General features: G+C 39.5%; 1 protein-coding gene across 3 annotated transcripts in view; it reads left to right on the top strand.

Moving 5' to 3' along the window:
- Window positions 1-1,572: 1,572 nt before the first annotated feature.
- LOC123503105 (m7GpppN-mRNA hydrolase-like) overlaps window positions 1,573-21,524 on the top strand; it is a 40,275-nt gene continuing 20,323 nt past the window's right edge. Inside the window, exons 1-5 of one of the 3 annotated variants that reach the window (XM_045252533.1) lie at window positions 1,573-1,810; window positions 14,723-14,819; window positions 17,320-17,395; window positions 19,013-19,172; window positions 20,282-20,413. In XM_045252533.1, the coding sequence (XP_045108468.1) occupies window positions 17,328-17,395; window positions 19,013-19,172; window positions 20,282-20,413 (360 nt within the window). In that variant the 5' untranslated portion in view covers window positions 1,573-1,810; window positions 14,723-14,819; window positions 17,320-17,327. Of the gene's footprint in view, window positions 1,811-13,612; window positions 13,800-14,722; window positions 14,820-17,319; window positions 17,396-19,012; window positions 19,173-20,281; window positions 20,414-21,524 lie in introns of those variants that run through there. The other 2 variants (XM_045252531.1, XM_045252532.1) reach the window with 2 other exon arrangements.

Here is a 21,524-nt window from a genome sequence, read left to right as displayed (position 1 = left end):
GAGCCTTCCTTCTCCTGAATGTCACACACTCTGTATTTCTGCCCGGAATCATGCCAAGTCTGTTCTTCAACAGCCAAACACTCTTTCATAAATAGAATATGTTAGAAACTTTCAAACTCTAACTCCCCTCGTGTCTTCTAGCATCTGGCCAAAAACATCTCCAACAAATTTACTTCTTCTTTCCCTCCTTTATTTCATCCTGATGACACCACTGCCATCTCATCTGTCTCTAAAGCTGAACTCTTTTCTCAAACCTTTGCTAATAACTCCACCTTGGATGATTCTGGGCTTGTTCCTCCCTCTCCTCCTCCTTCTGACTATTTCATACCTACAATTAAAGATCTTCGTAATGATGTTTTCCATGTCCTCGCCGGCCTAAACCCTCAGAAGGCTTATGGACCTGATGGGGTCCATCCTATTGTTTTCAGAAACTGTGCTTCTGTGGTTGCACCTTGCCTTACCAATCTCGTTCAGCTATGTCTATCAACCTCTACCTTTCCTTCTTGCTGGAAGTTTGCTTACATTCATCCTGTTCTTAAAAAGGGTGACCGTTCTAATCCCTCAAACTACCGTCCTGTAGCTTTAATCTCTTGCTTCTCTAAAGTTTTTTAATCAATCCTCATTAGGAAGATACTTTAGCATCTGTCACTTCACAATCTTCTATCCCCTCTTCAACGACACTCAACTGTCTCCCTCTTCCTCGGTCTGTCCTTTACTCATAATCTTAAGTGGAAACTTCACATCTCATCTCTTGGTGAAACAGTTTCTATGAAGTTATGCGTTCTGCGGCCTCTCCGCCCGTTTTTCTTTCTCCTCCAACTGCTAATTCTGTACAATGGCCTTATCCGCCCCTGTATAGAGTACCTACTCTTCGCATGTTTGGCGGGTTCCACTCACACAGTTTTATTAGATAGGGTGGAATCAAAAGCTTTTCGTCTCATCAACTCCCTTCCTCTGCCCGACTGTCTTCAGCCTCTTTCTCACCGCCGAAATGTTGCATCCTTTTCTATCTTTTATCGCTATTTTCATGCTTATTGCTCTCCTGATCTTGCTAACTGAATGCCTCCCCTCCTCCTGCGGCTTCCCTGCACAAGGCTTTCTTCTTCATCACATCCGTATTCTGTCCAACCTTCTAATACAAGAGTTAACCAGTATTCTCAATCATTCATACCTTTCACTGGTAAATTCTGGAACTCTATCCTTTTCTGTTTTTCGATCTTGTTAAGACTTTTGTTCCTGGCTTTTGGATAACTCTTTTGGACCTTTTTAGGGGAACCTGGAGTTACAGTGGGCCTTTTTTTTTTTTTATAACATTTTGTTGTCCTTGGCAGCCTTAATTCTCTCTTGCATAAAAAAAATTATATATATATATATATATATATATATATATATATATATATATATATATATCGATTAAGATATATTTGATTCATGAATTTTAAGAGTGCATTCAGAGCACGTACTTTCACTTTGGTCAGAAATAGGCTTATGATATGTCCATATCCGATGGGATTCTATTTTCCGTTTAGATTTTGTTTTTCTATTTGTTTCGTTTATTTATCAGTATATAAAGCGGAACAACATAGTTGGTTCTATTAGCCAAGCTTCATTAATTTTAATGCCATAAGAAAGACCATCTGCAGTCTGCAGCCAGTTGGACCTGCCAGCCTGTCGTACTCGTGGTCTCGTAGCATTGGCCATTGTGTTTACCTGCGCAGGGGAAGAGGGAGTGAGACCACGGCCGCGTCAAGGAAGCTGTGTGTATGCTGCTTCATGCTGACACTCTGTTGTTGCACGTCTCCTATACACTGTGAGTTACTTAACAAGATAGTGATAGTGATGGTGTGGTAGAAGGTAGCGGAGTGCGTCTTACCTAGCATTCTTACCGGAAAAAGTAAAGAATGGCACCTCCTTTCTAATCATTGAAACAAACATGCAAGGTGATAGAGTACTTACTATACAACATGTCTGTGATGTTTTTAATGTGGGGACGGCTTTTGTAAGGCTTTAGTAATTAAATTAATATTCCGGTGCCTGCAGAATCAAAGCCCACAATGATCAGTCATGTATGAAGGGATACAAGTTAGTGCGTGTGTTCATGTGTTGGCGAGTGTGTGGCGTGCTAGTGACGCTGTTTCACGTTTGGTTAGGCTGGGTTAGTGTTCGTGGTAAGGTTAGGTTAGTTTTGGGAGGGGGTCTGGGAGACGCAGCCTCCTGGCTAGCAGGTTATGTTAGGTTAGAATAATTTCAGTGTAGATTATCCATGAATTTTTACATTTTCCAAATTTTTCTGGTAAGGTTAGTCTAGGTTTGGTTAGGTGGACAGTTAGGTTAGGTTAAGATAGTTTAAGGGGGTCCGGGGGACGTAGCCCTCCGGCTAGCACGTTATTATGTTAGGTTAGGATAATTTCAACGAAAATTATCCATGAATTTTTACATTTTCCAAAATTTCCTAAAAAAAAAAAAAAATGGATGTTTTTTTTCCTTAGATTTTTTTGGGGTAGTCATATCTCGTCTCTTTTGGATACCCCCCCTTAAAACCCCCAATTCCCCACAGTCCCCCAAGCCTGCTTGGGCAGGTGAGGGGATGGGATGGAGGAAAAGGGGGAGATCCTATTGTGTACTTTTGCCTCAGTGCCACATACAAGGATTTGAATATTTCCTTATCCATGTTAACAAATGTCCTTATTAATCCAACCATCATGTTCGCTTTATATATTTTGTCCATAAAAAATTTATGGAAATTTAACTCCTGGTCGATCTTCACCACTAAATCTTTCTCTACTTTAATCAGGTTCAGATCTTCATCCATAGTATATTGAAATACATCTATTTGTTTTACCAATTCTCATCAAATTGGATCTCTTTGGATGAAACCTTGTAGCTATTTCTTTGACCATTCATTCATTCTATTGAGATCTTCCTGTAATTTTCTAGTCTTTCTCATCCTTTATCATTCTGAACACTTTGGTATCATCTGCATACAAAATTATTTCTGGGAGGTCATTAATATAGATAGCAAACAAGACAGGACCAAGCACTGACCCCTGGAGCACTCCACTTATCACTTCCATCCAGTCTGAACTTGTACCATTTACAATTACCCGCTGTTGTCTTCCTCGTTCTCCCAGAAATTCTTTATGTCAATTTCTATGCCAGCTTTCTAGCTACTGTGTGTACCACTTCATGATGGCGCTATTTAATGTAGCATCTTTTCCACTCGTTACTTTTTTTTCTTTGGTGCACTTTAACCACTTTTAACATAACCTAACCTAACCTAACATAAATAATAGGATAACAAAGGGCCACCAGGGCCCATCTAGGTTATCCTGTATCAGTCGCACAGCGACCTCGTCATCAGTACTTAAAGATACACTTACAAGTACACAATACATTATATACTAATTCTAAATATTTGGCCCATTAACAGGGCTAAGTCCTGCAGCGAAATCCTCTACAATCTGTGATCCCCATACATGGGGATCATGTCTTGTTTAACTATAGTAAATTTCTTATAAAAACTATCATGCAGCGCTATACAAAATTATAAGTCTAATAAATTTAAGTGCTTATCTAATCTGTTTTTAAACATTGTCAAACTAGTGCTATTTACAACCCTCTCTGGCAATGCATTCCAGAAGTCTACCACCCTTGCTTTCTAATCTTCCTGCCATGATTTCTAGTCCTATTTCCCTCCTCTAAGGTAAAGAAAGATCTCACATCTATGTAGTTTGTATCTGAGAACATTTTAAATAACTCTATCATATCCCCTCTTATACATCTCCTCACAAATGAAAACATGTTTAATTCCTTTAATCTATCTCTATACTCCAGGCGCTTTAATGCTGGTATCATCCTAGTTGCTCTTCTCTGAACTGCTTCTAACATGTTGATATCCTGCCTATAATGGGGTGACCAGGCCTGTATGCAATACTCTAAATGGGGCCTAACATAGGAATTATATAAGCTACGCACCACTTCCTTACTTTTATAACTAACATTTCTATTTATAAAACCCAGGATCCTATTTGCCCTATTTCTTGCTTCTAAACATTGCTTTGAAAATTTCATAGTCCTGTCTATCACTACTCCTAAATCCTTTCCTTCCTCTACTGCCTCTAGCCAACATCCCTCCATCTCATAGCTAAAGTTTGTGTTGTCTTTACCTAAATGCATAACCTGACACTTTTTAGAATTAAACTCCATCTGCCACCTGTCTGCCCATGCTATCAGCCTGTCCAGGTCTCGTTGTATTCTGTAATTGTCCTTTTCACCCTGTACTGCACATGCTATCTTAGTATCATCTGCAAACTTTGATACTTTGCTACTAATTCCTATATCTAAATCGTTAATGTACACCAAGAAAAAAAAGGTCCTAGCACTGATCCTTGGGGTACCCACTAACCACTTCCTTCCACTCAGACATTGCCCCATTTAATACTACTCTCTGTTTCCTATCAGAAAGCCATTCACTAATCCAATCAACTAACCTACCCCTATCCCATGTAGTCTCAATTTGTACACTAGCCTCCTATGCGGTACCTTATCAAACGCCTTGCTAAAATCTAGATATATAACATCTATGCTATTTCCATCATCTAACTCCTTGGTAATATATTCTAAGATATCGAGCAAATTTGTAAGACAGGACCTCCCTGATCTAAAGCCATGTTGGGTATCTCTAATTAATCTATTCTCATTTAAATGCTCCCAAATACTACCCTTAATGATTTTCTCTAGTATCTTACATACTATACTAGTTAAACTGATCGGTCTATAATTATTCGCATCATCCTTCCTACCTTTTTAAATATTGGAGTAACATTAGCTAACTTCCAGTCCTGAGGTATCTCAGCAAACCTAAGTGATCTTTCAAAGATTAACTTAAGTGCTTCAGAAATACTGTCTACACCCTCCCTAAGTACTCTGGCATGTAGCTCATCAGGACCACTAGCTTTCCTATCGTCTAGTTCAAGAATAAATTTCCTAATAATTCCCGGTTTTATATCAATATTTTCTAAAGCTCTTAAACTACTCGTCGCACTGTTTGTAACAGGATTTCCTATTCTTTCCCTAGTAAATACTGAAGAAAATTGTTCATTCAATAATTCTACTATGTCTTCATTTTGATCCACTACTACACCATCTTTTCTGAGTGGTCCAATCCTATCCTTGTTTCTTTTATCACTGACCTTGTAATAACTATATAATTTTTTTGGATCTTTACTCCCAGCTCTAGCTAGTTTTATCTCTGCCTGCCTTTTACTTTTTTTTATAACCTTACTCAAATCATCTCTGACCTGTCTGTACCCACTTTTCTGCAACTCTCTGTATGCCCTCTTCTTCTCTCTGATCTGGCTACCTATCTCATGAGTCCACCATAATGGCTTCCTGTTTCTCTGCCTTATATCTTTGTAAGGGATACACTGCATCACTATACCCTTTACTACAACCTTAAAAATATCCCACATCTCCTGTGCAGTTTTATTTCCAAAACTATCTTCCCAGTTTACCTCTCCTAATAACTGACGTAACCTACCATAATTGCCTTTCTGATAGTTTGGGACTCTAGTCTTATTCACTATATTATTCCTACTGGAATTAATGATAAATCTAATTATATGATGGTCACTGTTTGCTAAAGTCTCTCCTACCTCAACTTCCTTTAAACAATGCTCAATATTTCTTAGCACTATGTCTAAAACCTTCCTCCCCCTAGTATGTTTATCTACCATATGCACTTGATAGTTATCCTGAAAACTTTCCATAAACTTATTTTCACTAGCATCTCCTACCATCCTCTCCCAGTTTACTGACTTCAGATTAAAATCCCCTAAGATAATTGATTGACTAGTACACCCCCTATTTATCTCATCTACCATAAAGTTGTCTACATCTGACTGGTTAGGTGGTCTATAAAAAGCTCCTACTCTAATAACCTTACTTTTGTTTACTCTAACATCTAGCCATAAGGACTCTACTCTGTTATCTACCTTAATATCATTAACCTGACTGGAAATGAAGGATTTTTTTACATAAATAACTACTCCTCCACCTATCCTATCAATTCTCTGGTGTAAATACATAATGTATCCATCTACTTCATATTCTTTCCTATTTTCCCTAAACTTTTCCTCATTTACCCATGCCTCTGTGACACATATAACATCTAAGTCCTCCTCAACTATATAACTAGATAACTTGTCCTTCTTGTTCTTAAGACTCCTGGCATTTACATAAAAACATTTAAGTGAGATGCTGTCTCCTTATTTGGAATCCTAATCTTATTCTCTCCTATTTGCACCTGGATGCAACCTTGATGATGCATCTTTGCAGTATTTGGCAGAGTACTCTACCAGCTATCTTTTGATATACTAATGTGCGACAGTTTCCTTGTCCACACTAAACGTTAGCTTCTTTTCTTTCTCTAATTTTCTTGGATTAATTCCATCTTTTAAGTCACAACTAGGGTCACTCACTTATGCGTAATACCCTTGGAAGGTACAGTAAGGCCCCACACTTGGCGAATTAATCAGTCTTGCGAAACTATCGCCAAATGCGAATTTCGTCAAACACGAGTTCTTTATACCATATAAATTGCCTAGAAAATGCCTCAGTCAGTCTTTAGTCATTGCCAAAGTCCCTCTTTTGACCCCTAAAATACCATCTTTCGAGCTGAAATAAAATCTTTTGCTTTCACATATTAGAACACATGTACAAAACAAACCAGTAAACAATAAATAAAGCTACGATAATAAGACATGATATAAAAGCTCTAACTCCCATTTTCCACCTATTTCCCTTGCCCACTTTCGTCCTTGCCGCCACCACCATTGTCCTTAACCCCACCGGTACCACTGCTGGTAGAGGCCATGTTGGCGGTAAATCTCCAGAATTCGTTCCCATGCTAGCAGAACAGGGTAGCACAAACAAAATGGCTGAAAGGGACTCTCACACTGCGTTCTGATAGGTTTAGAGAGAGGTCTGACGTCACTGGGTAGCCACGTGGTTTGCTGTGTGGCCGCTAGGAGACCGCCAAGTTTGAATTCAAATCACCAAGCGTGCACTCAATGGTCTGTGGCCACCCTACTGCCAAAAGTGAATTTCGCCAAACTGAGATTCACCAAGTGTGGGGCTTACTGTACTGAAATATGCACAAACTTGCTCACTGATATCAGACAATACACAGTATTCAATTGCGTCGCCTGGACTTGTTTACAATTGCCTGCCGCAGCGGCACTGCCAGCTATTGGCCGCTTCTGGAAGTGTGTGAGGCATGCATTCTTTGAATTCATTTGTTGGCCGTCTGGATTCAGATTTTTAACTTCCCTGCGATACGACCCACCGGTGGATATATACTTTATTTGTCGATATTCAGTGCATCTATACTGTACTATATTTTTCCTTTCCTATATTTGTTTATATATTTTTTCTCTTTGTTTTCCATATTTAGGAAATGAAGGCTACACGGTTTTATGGTCAACTTTGTTCAACAGGAGAGAGAGAGAAGATAAAATAAGATAATGAAGATGATATCAGGAAAATTATGAAATTATGAAAAGATCGATAAGGAAAATTATTGAAGCTTATCAAGGAAAGTTCAGTTGTAATATCTCAGTCTGGATTATTGATATAAACAAGTTTTATGTTCTGAAGGAAAAATGCAAGATGATTTAGTTTTCATACATGTATTGGAAAAAGAAAAGTATTTTTCAGTTAATTTTTATAGCAGATATTTTTTTATTTATTCTGTTTTGTTTCTTTACTTATTTTTATTTATATATACAACTCAAAAGGGTTTCCAATGGCAACTTTTTTTTCACAATTTGTCCAAATAATATCAGGAAAATATTAAAAACTCAATAAAAAATCATTGAAGCTTGTCAAGGAAAGTCCAACTGTGATATGTTTCAATGATTTGTTATTGAAACGTTTTATGCTCTGAAGGAAAAGTGCAAGACAATGTAGTTTTTTACATGTATTAGAAGGATAATATGGAAACAAGAAGACTATTTTTCATATGATTTTCACACTAAAAACAAAATAAGCTTCATATTTTTTATCAGTGTTTATTATGGCCTTCTACACATACTGTTTATTGAAATTTTATTATGTAATCCAATTTCTATTAATAGTAAGATTAAAGTGTGATGTATGTGAAAATGGTTGTACGACCCACCGGTGGGTCGCATCGCAACACTGGACAGTAACTGATGACCCGCCCGTGGGTTGTATTGCAGGGAACGTGTTAATGGTATTGCTTGTTTTAAGAAACTGCTCAGCTTGTCATGGGTCTCTGTTGGCATTCCCCTTAATAGTTTCTTCTTAATTAACTGATCCCTGTTTGGCAACTCTTCAGTATCAAATTTAGTTTGTAAGATAGAATATTGGCAAATGAATTCAATAACAAACGCCTGTGTGCTGTCTGCCCAGTCGTACTTCATGTCATCTCTGCTGCCAAGCTCTATCAAAACTAACATCCATGGCAAATTCTTTCCTTAAACTTCTTTTCAAGTCTTCCCAAATATAGATGGATTTATTTGAAATGAGGGCCTGGAATTGCTAATTCTACACTTGCTCTTAATTTTGCCACTTCCATTCTTTCTGCACTTGAGGTGGAACATGAATCTACTTGTGCAAAAAATAAAATCAGCCTACTAGCTGACTTCAAGCCATGTAAATGCTTCAGTTCTAAAATCGGTATGTCTCTAGCCTTGGTTATTTGTTTGGGTATTTCAACTTGTAGTTTTGCCAAAATTTCTCCTAACAGTTGCCAATTAGCCTGGTGTTCTTGCATGGTTTGTTTCATCTTATTAACTTTATCCTGAAAGTTAATATCTGTGGTTGCTTCAAATTTTTCATCCATTTTGGTGGTTTAAATTTTATTTACTTGCCAAAAGAATAAAGCAAATTATTACTACTGGAAGTAAAAAATAGTTAGCTAGTTCCTAATTGTTTTCAATTTTGTTATCTAGGGTTCAGGCCTCTGAGTGGGTTTGAATCCCCTCAAGCAGTGTACCTTCCCGGGTTCAAATTAAACTCTAGGAAGTCACAAGCCTTTTTCCCTATTTTGTCTAAACTAAAATTGCACGGTTGTATTTTACCTTAAAATATAAATATCAATTCAAGTTTCATCTGGCCTGGTGACACTGCACTGTAATATTTTTTGCCTTACCAAAAATGCACTGTTATGTTTTACCTTAAATTGAAATGATACATATATTTTATTTTTCCATATTGCACAATGTTCCCGAGTGCTTAGCCTAGGAGCTAGTGGGTGATGATTCTGCGGGTCTAGTATCTGAATAATTTGAAATATTCTTTGCAAAATCATTGGTTAAACTTGTCAGTGCAGAAGTTGAGAAAAAAACATCTGCCACTGTACTCAAATAAATGTCTTTGTTTACTAATACAAATATACAGCTGTCTTTTAACTAGAATTGTCATTTATAGTCTACCTGTCAGAAGAATCTTACAGGTAACAAGTCAAACATGATAAAACTGGCAAACCTTAACTATACATAGCAGCAGACTGCAATGTGTCCGTCTATAGACAAATACACACCACCCATTTATACCTCCCACAGCCACCCCCACACACTTACGAACATAAAGAAATATAAACAAATACATACATAAAAACACAGATGAATGCACAAGTCTTTAGCATGCAACTGAGCAACATGTGGGCAGTCTCTCTCTCTCTCTCTCTCTCTCTCTCTCTCTCTCTCTCTCTCTCTCTCTCTCTCTCTCTCTCTCTCTCTCTCTCTCTCTCTCTCTCTCTCTCTCTCTCTCTCTCTCTCTCTCTTTATTTGAGGTAAAGGATGTAACAAGACCCTGAGTCCACTACCAACCTGTCGTGTACACTTTTTTTTTTTTTTTTTTTTTTTTTTTTTACAGGGAAGACGGCCAGCCAAGGGCAAAAAAAAAAAAAAAAAAAAAAATAAAATAAGGCCCACTTGAGTGCTGGCTCTCTTAAAAGTGCAAAAAGTGCCAAAACCGTCAGCTAGAATTAGGGGAGCAAATGCCTGGATACCTCCCTCTTAAAAAAAGACAAGTTGTAGGAATTCGGAAATACAGATGCAGGGAGGGAGTTCCAGAGTTTACCAGTGAAAGGGATGAATGATTGAGAGTACTGGTTAACTCTTGCATTAGAGGGTTGAACAGAAGAGGAAGAAGAAAGCCATGTGCAGCGAGGCCGCAGGAGAAGGGGAGGCATGCAGTTAGCAAGATCAGTAGAACAGTTACCATGAAAATAACGATTAAAGATAGAAAGAGATGCAACATTTCGGTGGTGAGAAAGAGATTGAAGACAGTTAGTCAGAGGAGGGATTTGATGAGACGAAGAGCTTATGATTCCACCCTATCAAGCAAAGTTGTGTGACTGGAAACCCCCCAAACATGCGAAGAGTACTCCATACAGGGACGGATAAGGCTCTTATACAGAGTAAGCAGTTGGAGGGGCGAGAAAAACTGTCAGAGACGCCTCAGAACACCTAACTTCATAGAAGCTGTTTTAGCAAAAGATGAGATGTGAAGTTTCCAGTTAAGATTATGAGCAAAGGACAGACTGAGGATATTCATTGTGGAAGAGGGAGACAGTTGAGTGTCATTGAAGAAGAGGGGATAGTTGTCTGGAAGGTTGTGTCGAGTTGATAGATGGAGGAATTGAGTTTTTGAGGCATTGAAAACTACTAGATTTTCTCTGCCCCAATCGGAAATCTTAGAAAGATCGGAAGTCAGGCGTTCCGTGGCGTCCCCGCGTGATCTGTTGACTTCCTGAAGGGTTGGACGTCTGTGAAAGAACATGGAAAGATGTAGGGTGGTATCATCAGCGTAGGAGTGGATATGGCAAGAAGTTTGGTTAAGAAGGTCATTAATGAATAATAGAAAGAGAGTGGGTGACAGGACAGAACCCTGAGGAACACCACTATTAATAGGTTTAGGAGAAGAACAGTGGCCGTCTACCACAGCAGCAATAGAGCGGTCGGAAAGGAAACTTGAGATAAAGTTGCAGAGAGAAGCATAGAAGCCGTAGGAGGGCAGTTTTGAAATCAAAGCTTTATGCCAGACTCTATCAAAAGCTTTTGATATGTCTAATGCTACAGCAAATGTTTCACCAAAATCTCTAAAAGAGGATGACCAAGACTCAGTAAGGAAAGCCAGAAGATCACCAGTAGAGTGACCTTGACGGAAGCCATGCTGGCGATCAGAGAGAAGATTGTGAAGTGACAGATGTTTGAGAATCTTCCTATTCAGGATAGATTCAAGACAAGCAAAAGATTAAAGCTATAGGACGGTAGTTTGAGGGGTTAGAACAGTCACCCTATTTTAGGAACAGGCTGAATGTAGGCAAACTTTCAGCAGGAAGGAAAGGTAGAAGTCGATAGACAAACTTGGAAGAGTTTGGCCAGGCAAGGTGCAAGCATGGAAGCACAGTTTTTGAGAACAATGGGAGGGACCCCATCAGGTCCATAAACCTTCTGAGGGTTTAGGCCAGCAAGGGCATGGAAAACATCATTACGAAGAATTTTGATTGTAGACATGAAATAGTTAGAGGGAGGAGGAGAGGGAGGGACAAGCCCAGAATCATCCAAAGTGGAGTTGTAAGCAAAGGTTTGAGAAAAGAGTTCAGCTTTAGAGACAGAAGAGATGGCAGTGGTGCCATCAGGATGAAATAAAGGAGGGAAAGATGAAGAAGTGAAGTTATTTGAGATTTTTTTGGCTAGATGCCAGAAGTCACGAGGAGAGTTTGAGTTTGAAAGATTTTGACATTTTCTATTTATGAAAGAGTGTTTGGCAAGTTGAAGAACAGACTTGGCATGATTCTGGGCAGAGATATAAAGTGTATGAGATTCAAGAGATGGAAGGCTGAAGTACCTTTTGTTGGCAACCTCTCTATCATGTATAGCACGAGAACAGGCTGAGTTAAACCAAGGTTTAGAAGGTTTAGGTTGAGAAAAAAAAATTAGGAATGTACGCCTCCATGCCAGACACTAACACCTCTGTTATGCGTTCAGCACAAAGAGATGGGTCTCTGACATGGAAGCAGTAATCATTCCAGGAAAATCAGTATAATGCCTCCTTAGGTTCCCCCAACTGGCAGAGGCAAAACGCCAGAGGCACCTTCGCTTTGGGGGATCCTGCGGAGGGATTGGAGAAATAGGACAACATACAGAAATGAGATTGTGATCGGAGGAGCCCAACGGAGATGAAAGGGTGACAGCATAAGCCGAAGGGTTAGAGGTGAGGAAGAGATCAAGAATGTTGGGCGTGTCTCCAAGACAGTCAGGAATATGAGTAGGGTGTTGCACCAGTTGCTCTAGGTCATGGAGGATAGCAAAGTTGAAGGCTAGTTCACCAGGGTGGTTAGTGAAGGGAGAGGAAAGCCAAAGCTGGTGGTGAACATTGAAATCTTCAAGAATGGAAATCTCAGCGAAAGGGTAGAGGGACAGAATGTGCTCCACTTTAGAAGTTAAGTAGTCGAAGAATTTACTATAGTCAGAAGAGTTAAGAGAGAGATAAACAGCACTGATGAATATAGTTTGAGAGTGACTGTTAAGTCGTAGCCAGATGGTGGAAAATACGGAAAACTCAAGAGCGTGGGCACGAGAGCAAGTTAAGTCGTTGCGTACATAGACGTAACATCCAGCTTTGGAATGAAAATGAGAATAGAGAAAGTAGGAGGGAACAGAGAAGGGGCTACTATCAGTTGCCTAAGACAGCTGTGTTTCGGTGAAGAAAAGATGAGGAGGTTTAGTAAAGGAGAGGTGGTGTTCTACAGATTGAAAATTAGATCTAAGACTGTGAATGTTGCAGAAGTTAATGTAGAAAAAATTGAGGGAGGTGTCAAGGCATTTGTGGTCTTCAACAGGAGAGGTGTCCGACCTGGGGACATTTTTGGTCCCCTACCCAGAGGGGGACTCCGAGGCATTTATTTCGGGTCCCATTTTCTTTTTAAATTTTGATTTGGAGTGAAGGGTGTATGTGTGGTAAGTGCATGTGAAGAAGGAGAGTTGTCTTTAGAGGGTAGGCTGTGACTGCCCCCTTGAGTTGTGAGACACAAAGGGAAACATTCAGCGAGATCACAACTAGCTTTAATGGAAGGTTCACAGCACCCCCTGAACTAGTGCTATTAGAACTCACTGGGAGCAGTAGTGACTCATTAGCAAAGAATATATATGTATTCAATTACTTCACACTATGGACTCTTATTGGAGGTGGTAATAGACAACTAAAATTATAATTTACTCCCAGCGAGGTCTAATAGCACTAGTTTAGGGGATCCTGTGAACTTTCCATTAAAGCTAGTTGTCATCTCACTGAACATTCCCCGTTGTGTTTCACAACTCAAGGGGGCACCCTCAATGCAGGGTGTTGTTAGAGGTGAGGATTGAAGAATTGTCAAGATTTAATTTGATTGCAATTGTGCATAGTCTTCTTAAGATTAACAATTTTCTCATGACAAATGTAGGCTAATGTAGAGTGTGGTAGACACTCTTTTCTTTCCTTCTACTTAGCCAGGGACGTATCCACAGGCATTTTCTTTTCTGATGACTCTTCCGGTACGCCAAAAGAAGAGCAACCACAGCTTCAGCATCGTCGCTGGAGGAAGACATCTTGGTGGTTGGCTGTTTGTTTACATTCACTTCCCACCAAGGCGCCAACTAGTCGATACTTTCCTGGCGCTACATTTGACACTTTCCGACTAGAAGGAATGAGTCGGAAACTCTACATACATAAAATATCATTCGCAACTTGGCACGTATAAACCCACCTTTACTCCGTGATGTCACAATGTAAGTAACGTCGCAAATTGACATGCAATACAGTGGAGACTCAATACTCGAACTTAATTAGTTCCAAATGGCCGTTCGAGTATTAAAAAGTTCGACTATTGATACCTATAAATCAGGTAATTCGTTCCAGCCATTGCCAAACCCAAGTTTAGAAAAAAGCTGCGGTTGAATTTTTCCAGTCGCTGTTAGCACTGACGCAGGGTTAGCCTGTCTTTCATGGGCTTGTATCCTGGCAAACACTTCTCTTCCTTTGTAATATAGATCATGTTTGGTATTTTTTTTCCAAAACAGGCCAGTTTCATCACAAAGATCTGTTGTGGGCTTAAGCGCTCCTTATCCACAAAGTTCTTAAATTCAGGCACAAATTACTTAGTGGCAACTCTGTCAGCACTTGCGGCCTCGCTGTGCCTCACAACAGATTAAATTCCAGTTCTTTTCTTGAAATTCACAAACTACCATTTACTTGCTTTGAAATCATCATTGGAGTCAGATGTAGTATCAAAAATAAGATCACGATGCAGCAGCCTAGCCTTTGCACAAATTATGGCCTCTGACAGAGAATCACCAGCCATCTGCCTTTGGTTTATACAGTCAACAATTTTTCTATTTCTTCCACTGCCGTAGGTTGCTTAAATTGCCTTTTCACACCAATCGACACATCAGCTCTTTAAATGAGTTGTCTTCTTCAGTATTGTGGCTACTGTAGATTTAGCCATACAGTACTCAGCTGCAAGATCGGTTATTCTTCCTCCTTTCTCATATTTATCAATAATCTCCTTTTTCCTTTTGATGGTTGTCACAACATTCTTTCTTGTAGGGTTATTCTCACCACAAACAAGCCTCTTTGCTGCCATAGTGAGCTTCTAAATGCAAAATAAAAAAAACTGGAGAGAAACCGTAAGACAATGTTATTCTTACGACAGCGAAGGATCAACTGGCTGCGGTGGACCAGTGGGGCGCGTGGGGCGGCGGGGAAAGACCCGTAGTTTACAGCCACATGGATGGACGTTCGACTAATAGGTATTTTCTTTAGTATGAGTCGAACTTTTACATTTGACTATATAGACGTTTGGGTATTGAGTCTCCACTGTACAGGCAACCCCCTTTAACGAACAGGGTACGTTCCTAAGGATAATGTTCGTTGCATGAATTTTCGTTAAGCGAACCAATTATAACAAGTTTGACCCCTGACTTGAACATCCATTGAGAGTAAACAAGGTGAGATTACATCATAGTACAGTGACAGGTTTAATGAAAGCAAAAATTATGAAGTTAAACATTTAAGCAGTTTATTTAAGACTAAGTCATTATAATGCACACTAATGTATGTATGTAAGTAACTTTATAATGTTGATGATCTTAAATTTATGAAGGGAGGGAGAGTGGAGCAGGAAAGACGCTAGCCGTCAACCTGTGGAATGTAAACAAAAGGCGCATCATTGTACCGCACACAAAACTTATTGTACCACATTTCCACGAGGCTTTCCATTTTATCCATTGCAGAGTCACAAGTTCAGGTGGTTCTTTTAGCTTGCAAGGAAGATACGGTCTTGCCAGCCTTCTTAATAGAGTCTGCTGACTTGAAAATAGTAGAGACAGTAGATGGAGTCAAGCCATGGTGGCGAGCAATGCTATTAGTTTTCTTGCCTCTCTCGTTTCTGTGAATAATATCCAGCTTCCCTTTGAGAGTAAGAGACTTCCTGGTCTTCTTAGCAACACTAGGCGACATTGCAGGGCTGGTTGCAGGGCGTTTTGATGGCATGTTGAGCGAGGGAAGATGACCTGCTGCTGGACGCTGTTATTGTTTTGAACTAAAAGTGGGGAAGGGTAGGTGAGTGAGTGGTGCACGTTTTGTCCACGAGAGGCGCTGGTGTATTCAAAAGCCTGTTGGCTTGTCTGATATGGCGGTGCTTTCAAACTTGGAAAAAATTACCTGGATAAAATATAGTTAAAGCGAGTTTGGTGTTCGTTATGTGAGCAGATGGTAGTAAAAGGAAACATTCGTTGTAGTGAAATTTTGTTGTGGAAATGTTCGTTAATCGGGGATTGCCTGTACCAACATGTTGGTTTTGTTTTGCGACTGCTTTCTGCAGTCGCTAGGCACCTATTGTAAGTCAGTAACTCTATGTACAGTAAGCCCCCACATTTAGCGATCCTATTTGTCTGCCGAAACCATCGCTAAATTGGAATTTCGCCAAATTTGAATACTACTTTAAATAGGGAAAAATACCAATCAGTCTTTCGTCCGCCCAAAGTCCCCATTTCGAGTCCCCATTTACAGCTGCAACATTGCCATCTTCACGAGAATCAGCACCCCCCGAACCACTAGTGGAGGCCATGGTGATAGCGAAACTCGCTAAACAGCGAGGATGGGAGCACAAAAAATTAGTTCACACGCTGGATTAACACACACAATAGCTCAAGTGTCAAGCGGGAATACCGGAGGCACTGTGGGGCTGACATCACAGCCAAACAGACACGCGATTGGCTCAGAGTGAGCTGGAGGTGGGACAGTTTAGCGCGGTACATTCGCTTAATATGAGAGAAAATCATTAAACTTGAGGGCTTGGCCTTTTTCCAGACAGTCGCTAAATAAGGGTTTCGCTAAGCTGGATTTCGCTAAATTCGGGGCTTACTGTACATAAAATATCAGTCACATATTAGCACGTGTGAACCTGCCTTTAGAGTAATCTACCACTTGTAGTGTGTAGGAAATTGTGTAGCTTGATATTTTTCCTCCTGCATCCATAGTGGTGATGGTGTTAATCATTTATTTTTATAGGTTTTGTTATGATTGGATGGAATCAGATGTAGAGTCGTGGGATAGCCTTTGCAACGACTCCCCTGATGTTTTTTTTCTTTTGTTGTTACTGGCTTATTTTTTCTTTATTTTTATAGGCGTTTTTATATATTTTCTTCTTTTCTTTTACTGTCAACTTTATGATCATAAAAATGCTGTTAATCGTTACTGTCAGATGGCAATGAATCAGGGTTCCGACTGATCAGCTGATATTTCAAAACATGCATCACAGCCTCACGGGTTAGATTACTATCATTTTTACTAAAATCTGTTTGTAAAGTAATAATGGTGGCAATAATAACAATACCGCAATAAAATAATGATGCATGCAGTTAGGGTAGGTAGAGGTACTAATTGTGGGCTAGGTTAGTGAGTGTCTGGGGAAAGATAAGCCTATGGGAAGTCTCAACTGCATATTAGATGCAGGGCAATTTTTTTTTAACCAAAAAGGTGTGTTCTATATGCTTTATGTATGCATGCTTTATTTTTTTTTCTTTTTTCTTTTATGGTTTAAATAAGAGGCTGACCAAAGGCTACAAGAAACCAGGACTGAAAGAGCATACCTCATATAAGTAGATATAAGAATTGAAAGTTGTAATTGTTAAGGGCAGTATATTTCCAAATGTGTCTTGATCCTATTGAAAAGTTCAAATGATGAGAGGTGGAAGAGCAGACTGAGGCAAAGAGTTTGAGAGTTTATCCATGGTGTGTTTCTTGCAGAGTGACAGATGGCTCGCCCTTCAGCAACAAAGAGCACTTTCGTCATCCCTACAGACCTCCTGGATGACATAGCAAGGTCTTACCCAGTTATTTGTCTTCGGTGTTTGGCTTCCCATATATCTTGTCATCATCCTCACATAGGAATTCCCAGTCAGTGATGAGCAATGTGATTCACCTTACTTATCACTGATGTGTGGGCACTTGTGCTCTTCATTACATGGAATAACTAACTTTTGTCAATCATGGTAGACATTGAGTAACATTCTGCACTTGCTTCATCTGTCTTGTGTTGCCCAGCAACCTTGAATCCTCTGATCTGATGACTGACAGGCTCCTGGCAGGTCAGGGCATTCAAGACAGGGAAAATGGTAAACACTGGAAGGGAGTGTGGTACATTGACTCAACTGTAGACCAACTCTGCATTTTCATATACTGTTGACCCTCGTTAACTCGGACTAATAGGGGGAAAGGTTGGTCCAACAAACATGAATGTCCAACTTATATGAATTCCTGCCCCCTCCAAAAAAAAAAAATAAATAAATAAATAAATAAATAAAAAAAAATAATAAAATAAAATGGGCAGGCAGTTCAACTCGGACTATAGGGAAGTGGTGTAAGGTTTATTCATTTAATTTTGAAGGATTAAAATTTTTTGGGATTACTATTGTCTCTCTAGAACCTTCAGACCCTAGATTACTAGATGGTGTACTTTATTTTTTGATAATTAAATATCCTCCCCACCAGGAAGCCATTTTTAAATGTCTTGGGCAGTTGTGTCATAGTATGACCCAAGCCCTACACAGCATGTGGCCAGGCCTCAAGAGGGAAGGTGTGTCATTTAGCTCATTGCAAGACGACTGTGGCTGACAGCTGGACCTTGAGCCCTCTCCTCCCTTCCGTCAGGCGTGTTATCTCCCACTCCACAACCCCCTTGTCTCCCCCCATGCCTCACTGCCACGCTTCTCCAGCCTCTCTCTGTATCATAAGACTGTTATGATCTTTTTAGACACTATTTTTCTCACTACCTTCATCATGACAACTGTACATGATATAACTCTCACAATAGTACTACTACAAAAGGTCATTTTGAGACAGGTATAAAGCTGGAGTAAACTAAAATGTAATTTTAAGTTGGAAGTAGATTTTTGATAATGCCAATAGAAAACAAGATACAGGAAAGTGAAAAAAAAAAAATAATGATAATAAAAGAAGACCCAGGTCGGCAGGCAGTTCAACTCAGACTTTAGTTCCTGGGTTGGTCAGAGTCTGACTTATCGCGAAATCCGAGTTATTGGGGTCCAGTTATCGAGGTTCAACAGTAATAGTTGTGAAGATTAGAAAAAGAAACAACATAATATTTGTTTCATAGGATGAATAACAATTCTGAGGATCAGAATCAAGGCTATCTTCTGTTACATTTCATGAATTATAGTTTTGAAGATTATAAAAAACACCAAGTTATTTTTTATAAAAGCTTTGAAGAGTGAAAAAATAGTGTATTGTTATATAAAATCTTTTTGATAATGAAAAGTCTTAGTGTTATTGATGATTAGTAATATTCTTGACTAAAAGCATTGCTATTTAATATAGTGAATAATAAGTAAAAAAAAAAGGCTTTAAGAATGATGAATAACTACAGTAACATGTGAATGGATGTGGCAAGGCCTGTCTGATAAAGATGTGTGTGCAACAGCCGTTTCTTGCTGGATGCGCCGGAATCTGAGCTAGGGGATCCCATATCACTGTGCTTCTTGACTGAGCTGGCCTATTGGTTCTACCTGGATGAGTATGCTGAAGAAGATGACTCACTCAACAATATCAAGTTTGATCCATTTGCTCAGCAGCTGCTCAATGTAAGGATGTGCAACACACCGCACTGTTATAGTGATCCTTGTGTGTGTGCGTGCACAAATTTTTCATCATTATCCTTTATGTGTTTTTTTTTATAACCTGCTGTTCACAAAGTATCCGACCTTAAGCTGCAGAAAAGTATCACCTAACCTTCTGAGTTTCAGCTATGACATCTTTCAAAGTGTGTCCCTTATGTTTTCGCACATTTATCCCAACAAGTCTCCCGTTGCTGAAAACCTTTCCTGGAAGTCCTGCTTTGCAATGACTACCAGTTGTGCCACTGCATTTTTCATGGTGTATTCTCAGTTCTCCAATTGAAATTCTTTCAGCATCATCCTGTCTTGCTTTCTTTGGCCTTGGAGATACTGGAGATCTCCATTGCAACACCTGAGCCTTGGTGCCTGGGTTGTAACCGTATACCCAAGACTCTTCACTAATGGTCACAGACTTCAGTAAGTCAGGATCACTGTTGTCACACTTCAGCATGTCCTGCACAGTGTCAAGGCAGTGCTATTGTTCACTTGAAGGCAGCTTTTGGCACAGATTTCATTGCCATCTTTAAACTGGCTAGGCCATTTTTCATTTGTGTGATTACTGCAGCATTGTCATCAAAAGCCTGCTAAATCTGAAGATTTATATATTTCAGCTTGAGCATCAGCAAGCTTTTTAGCAAAATTTGAAACAGTGACAATGCTAAGTGTATTTTGTATTAATGTATAAAATGCTAATGCAGATAGCATGTTTTATGTAGCCAACAGCTGCTGCTTAGCTGTGGCTGACTCAACCAGCTTAGCTGCAAAAAATCACATTTGTGCAGTAAGGACAACTGCTACTCTTGGCATTGCCCTCAGCTTTTGGCTGCATCTGATTGTGAGAAGGAAATATGGTTGGATACTTTTTGAACAGGCCTGGTGTAGGTATAGCAGAAGTACTATGTGTAGTTACTGTTGCTTTGTATGAGTCTTATAAGGCAAATGTAGGGAAATTCTTTTCCTGTATAATTAAACTGGGACTTTAGTTGGCTGTATTCTGATATATCTTTGCATGCTTTGTAAGTCTTTTTTATACAGTATGTGACTGCTTTTAACATCAATAACTTTTAACATGACAGAGAGTAAGGATCAAGCCCAATTCAGGAACAATTGAAGAAATGCTTCAAGATTTCCGGGACTTCAAGCATCGTGTTCCCACATATGGTGGGCTGCTGCTGAACCAAGACTTGACTCAGGTGTTGCTGGTGCAGGTGAGTGGACACTGGAGAGGACATGGCAGTACAGGATGCCCCATAATGCTATAAAGTGGCTTTTGTCAGGAATACTTTAGTCCTCAATAATTGATTATCAAGACTACAATGTTTTCCTTTTCATTGAGTAGCAATGCATATCATACTGCTTGTTTTGAAATACATGTCACTCCTCACCGGCTGCGCTGTCCAACAGTGTGACGTCATGCATGACTTTCAATGCGCTGGTACCAAGGAGGTTATATTACAAGTAGGCAGCATGACGTCACAAAAGTGAAGCTAGCGTGCTATTGGTCCAGTGCTGCCCCTGCCCCCCTTACATCCAAGACACTACCAATCACCCATTAAAATACAAGGGAACGTCCGAGATACACTCCTTATTTTCAGTCTTATGTCCATGTTTCGAGGCTGCCTGCCATATATGTGACCTTAAAAGATTCACAATTGTCGTGGCATACTGTGCCATGAAGATTTAGATGGTAAATCATACATACAAATGAGATAATACAGTGTTTTCCAGCTTTGGTGGACTTGGGTGAGAGGTGTGAAGCTGTCTTTGGGGCAAACGTATGACTAAACAAGGTCATGTACATATGTGCATGTATAGATGTAGACATGTACATATATATGTGCATTTCAGTGAAGGATAAGTAAACTGTATATCAGGTGAAATGGCCTGAAGGTTGATTTTCCTTGGTATAGCAGATACTTAACACGTTAAAATAATCTCTCTCTCTCTCTCTCTCTCTCTCTCTCTCTCTCTCTCTCTCTCTCTCTCTCTCTCTCTCTCTCTCTCTCTCTCTCTCTCTCTCTCTCTCTCTCTCTCTTTTATTTAGAATGATGTGTGATTTCATGTCACTGTTCATTGGAAAAAGCATCAATCACTGAAATTTTACTTCACTATTTATTCCTTGTCATGCATTAAACGAGAAAAGTCATCTTTTTGCCATAATTTTTCCCAGAAACGTCCTGCTGCATTTCTTTCAATATTGCATCTATTTTGGACTAACACTGTTAATAACAGGTCTACATGACATATTTAGGAAACTATAATGTGGTTTACATAAGTTAAACCATCAGTTCTTTCTTAGTTTTCCTCTAGTAATGAAAA

This window comes from Portunus trituberculatus, chromosome 13, assembly GCF_017591435.1.
Source record: "Portunus trituberculatus isolate SZX2019 chromosome 13, ASM1759143v1, whole genome shotgun sequence".
NCBI classification, from domain to species: domain Eukaryota; kingdom Metazoa; phylum Arthropoda; class Malacostraca; order Decapoda; family Portunidae; genus Portunus; species Portunus trituberculatus.
Note: the sequence above shows the minus strand (reverse complement) of the source record. Positions and strands in the feature narration are given on the sequence as shown.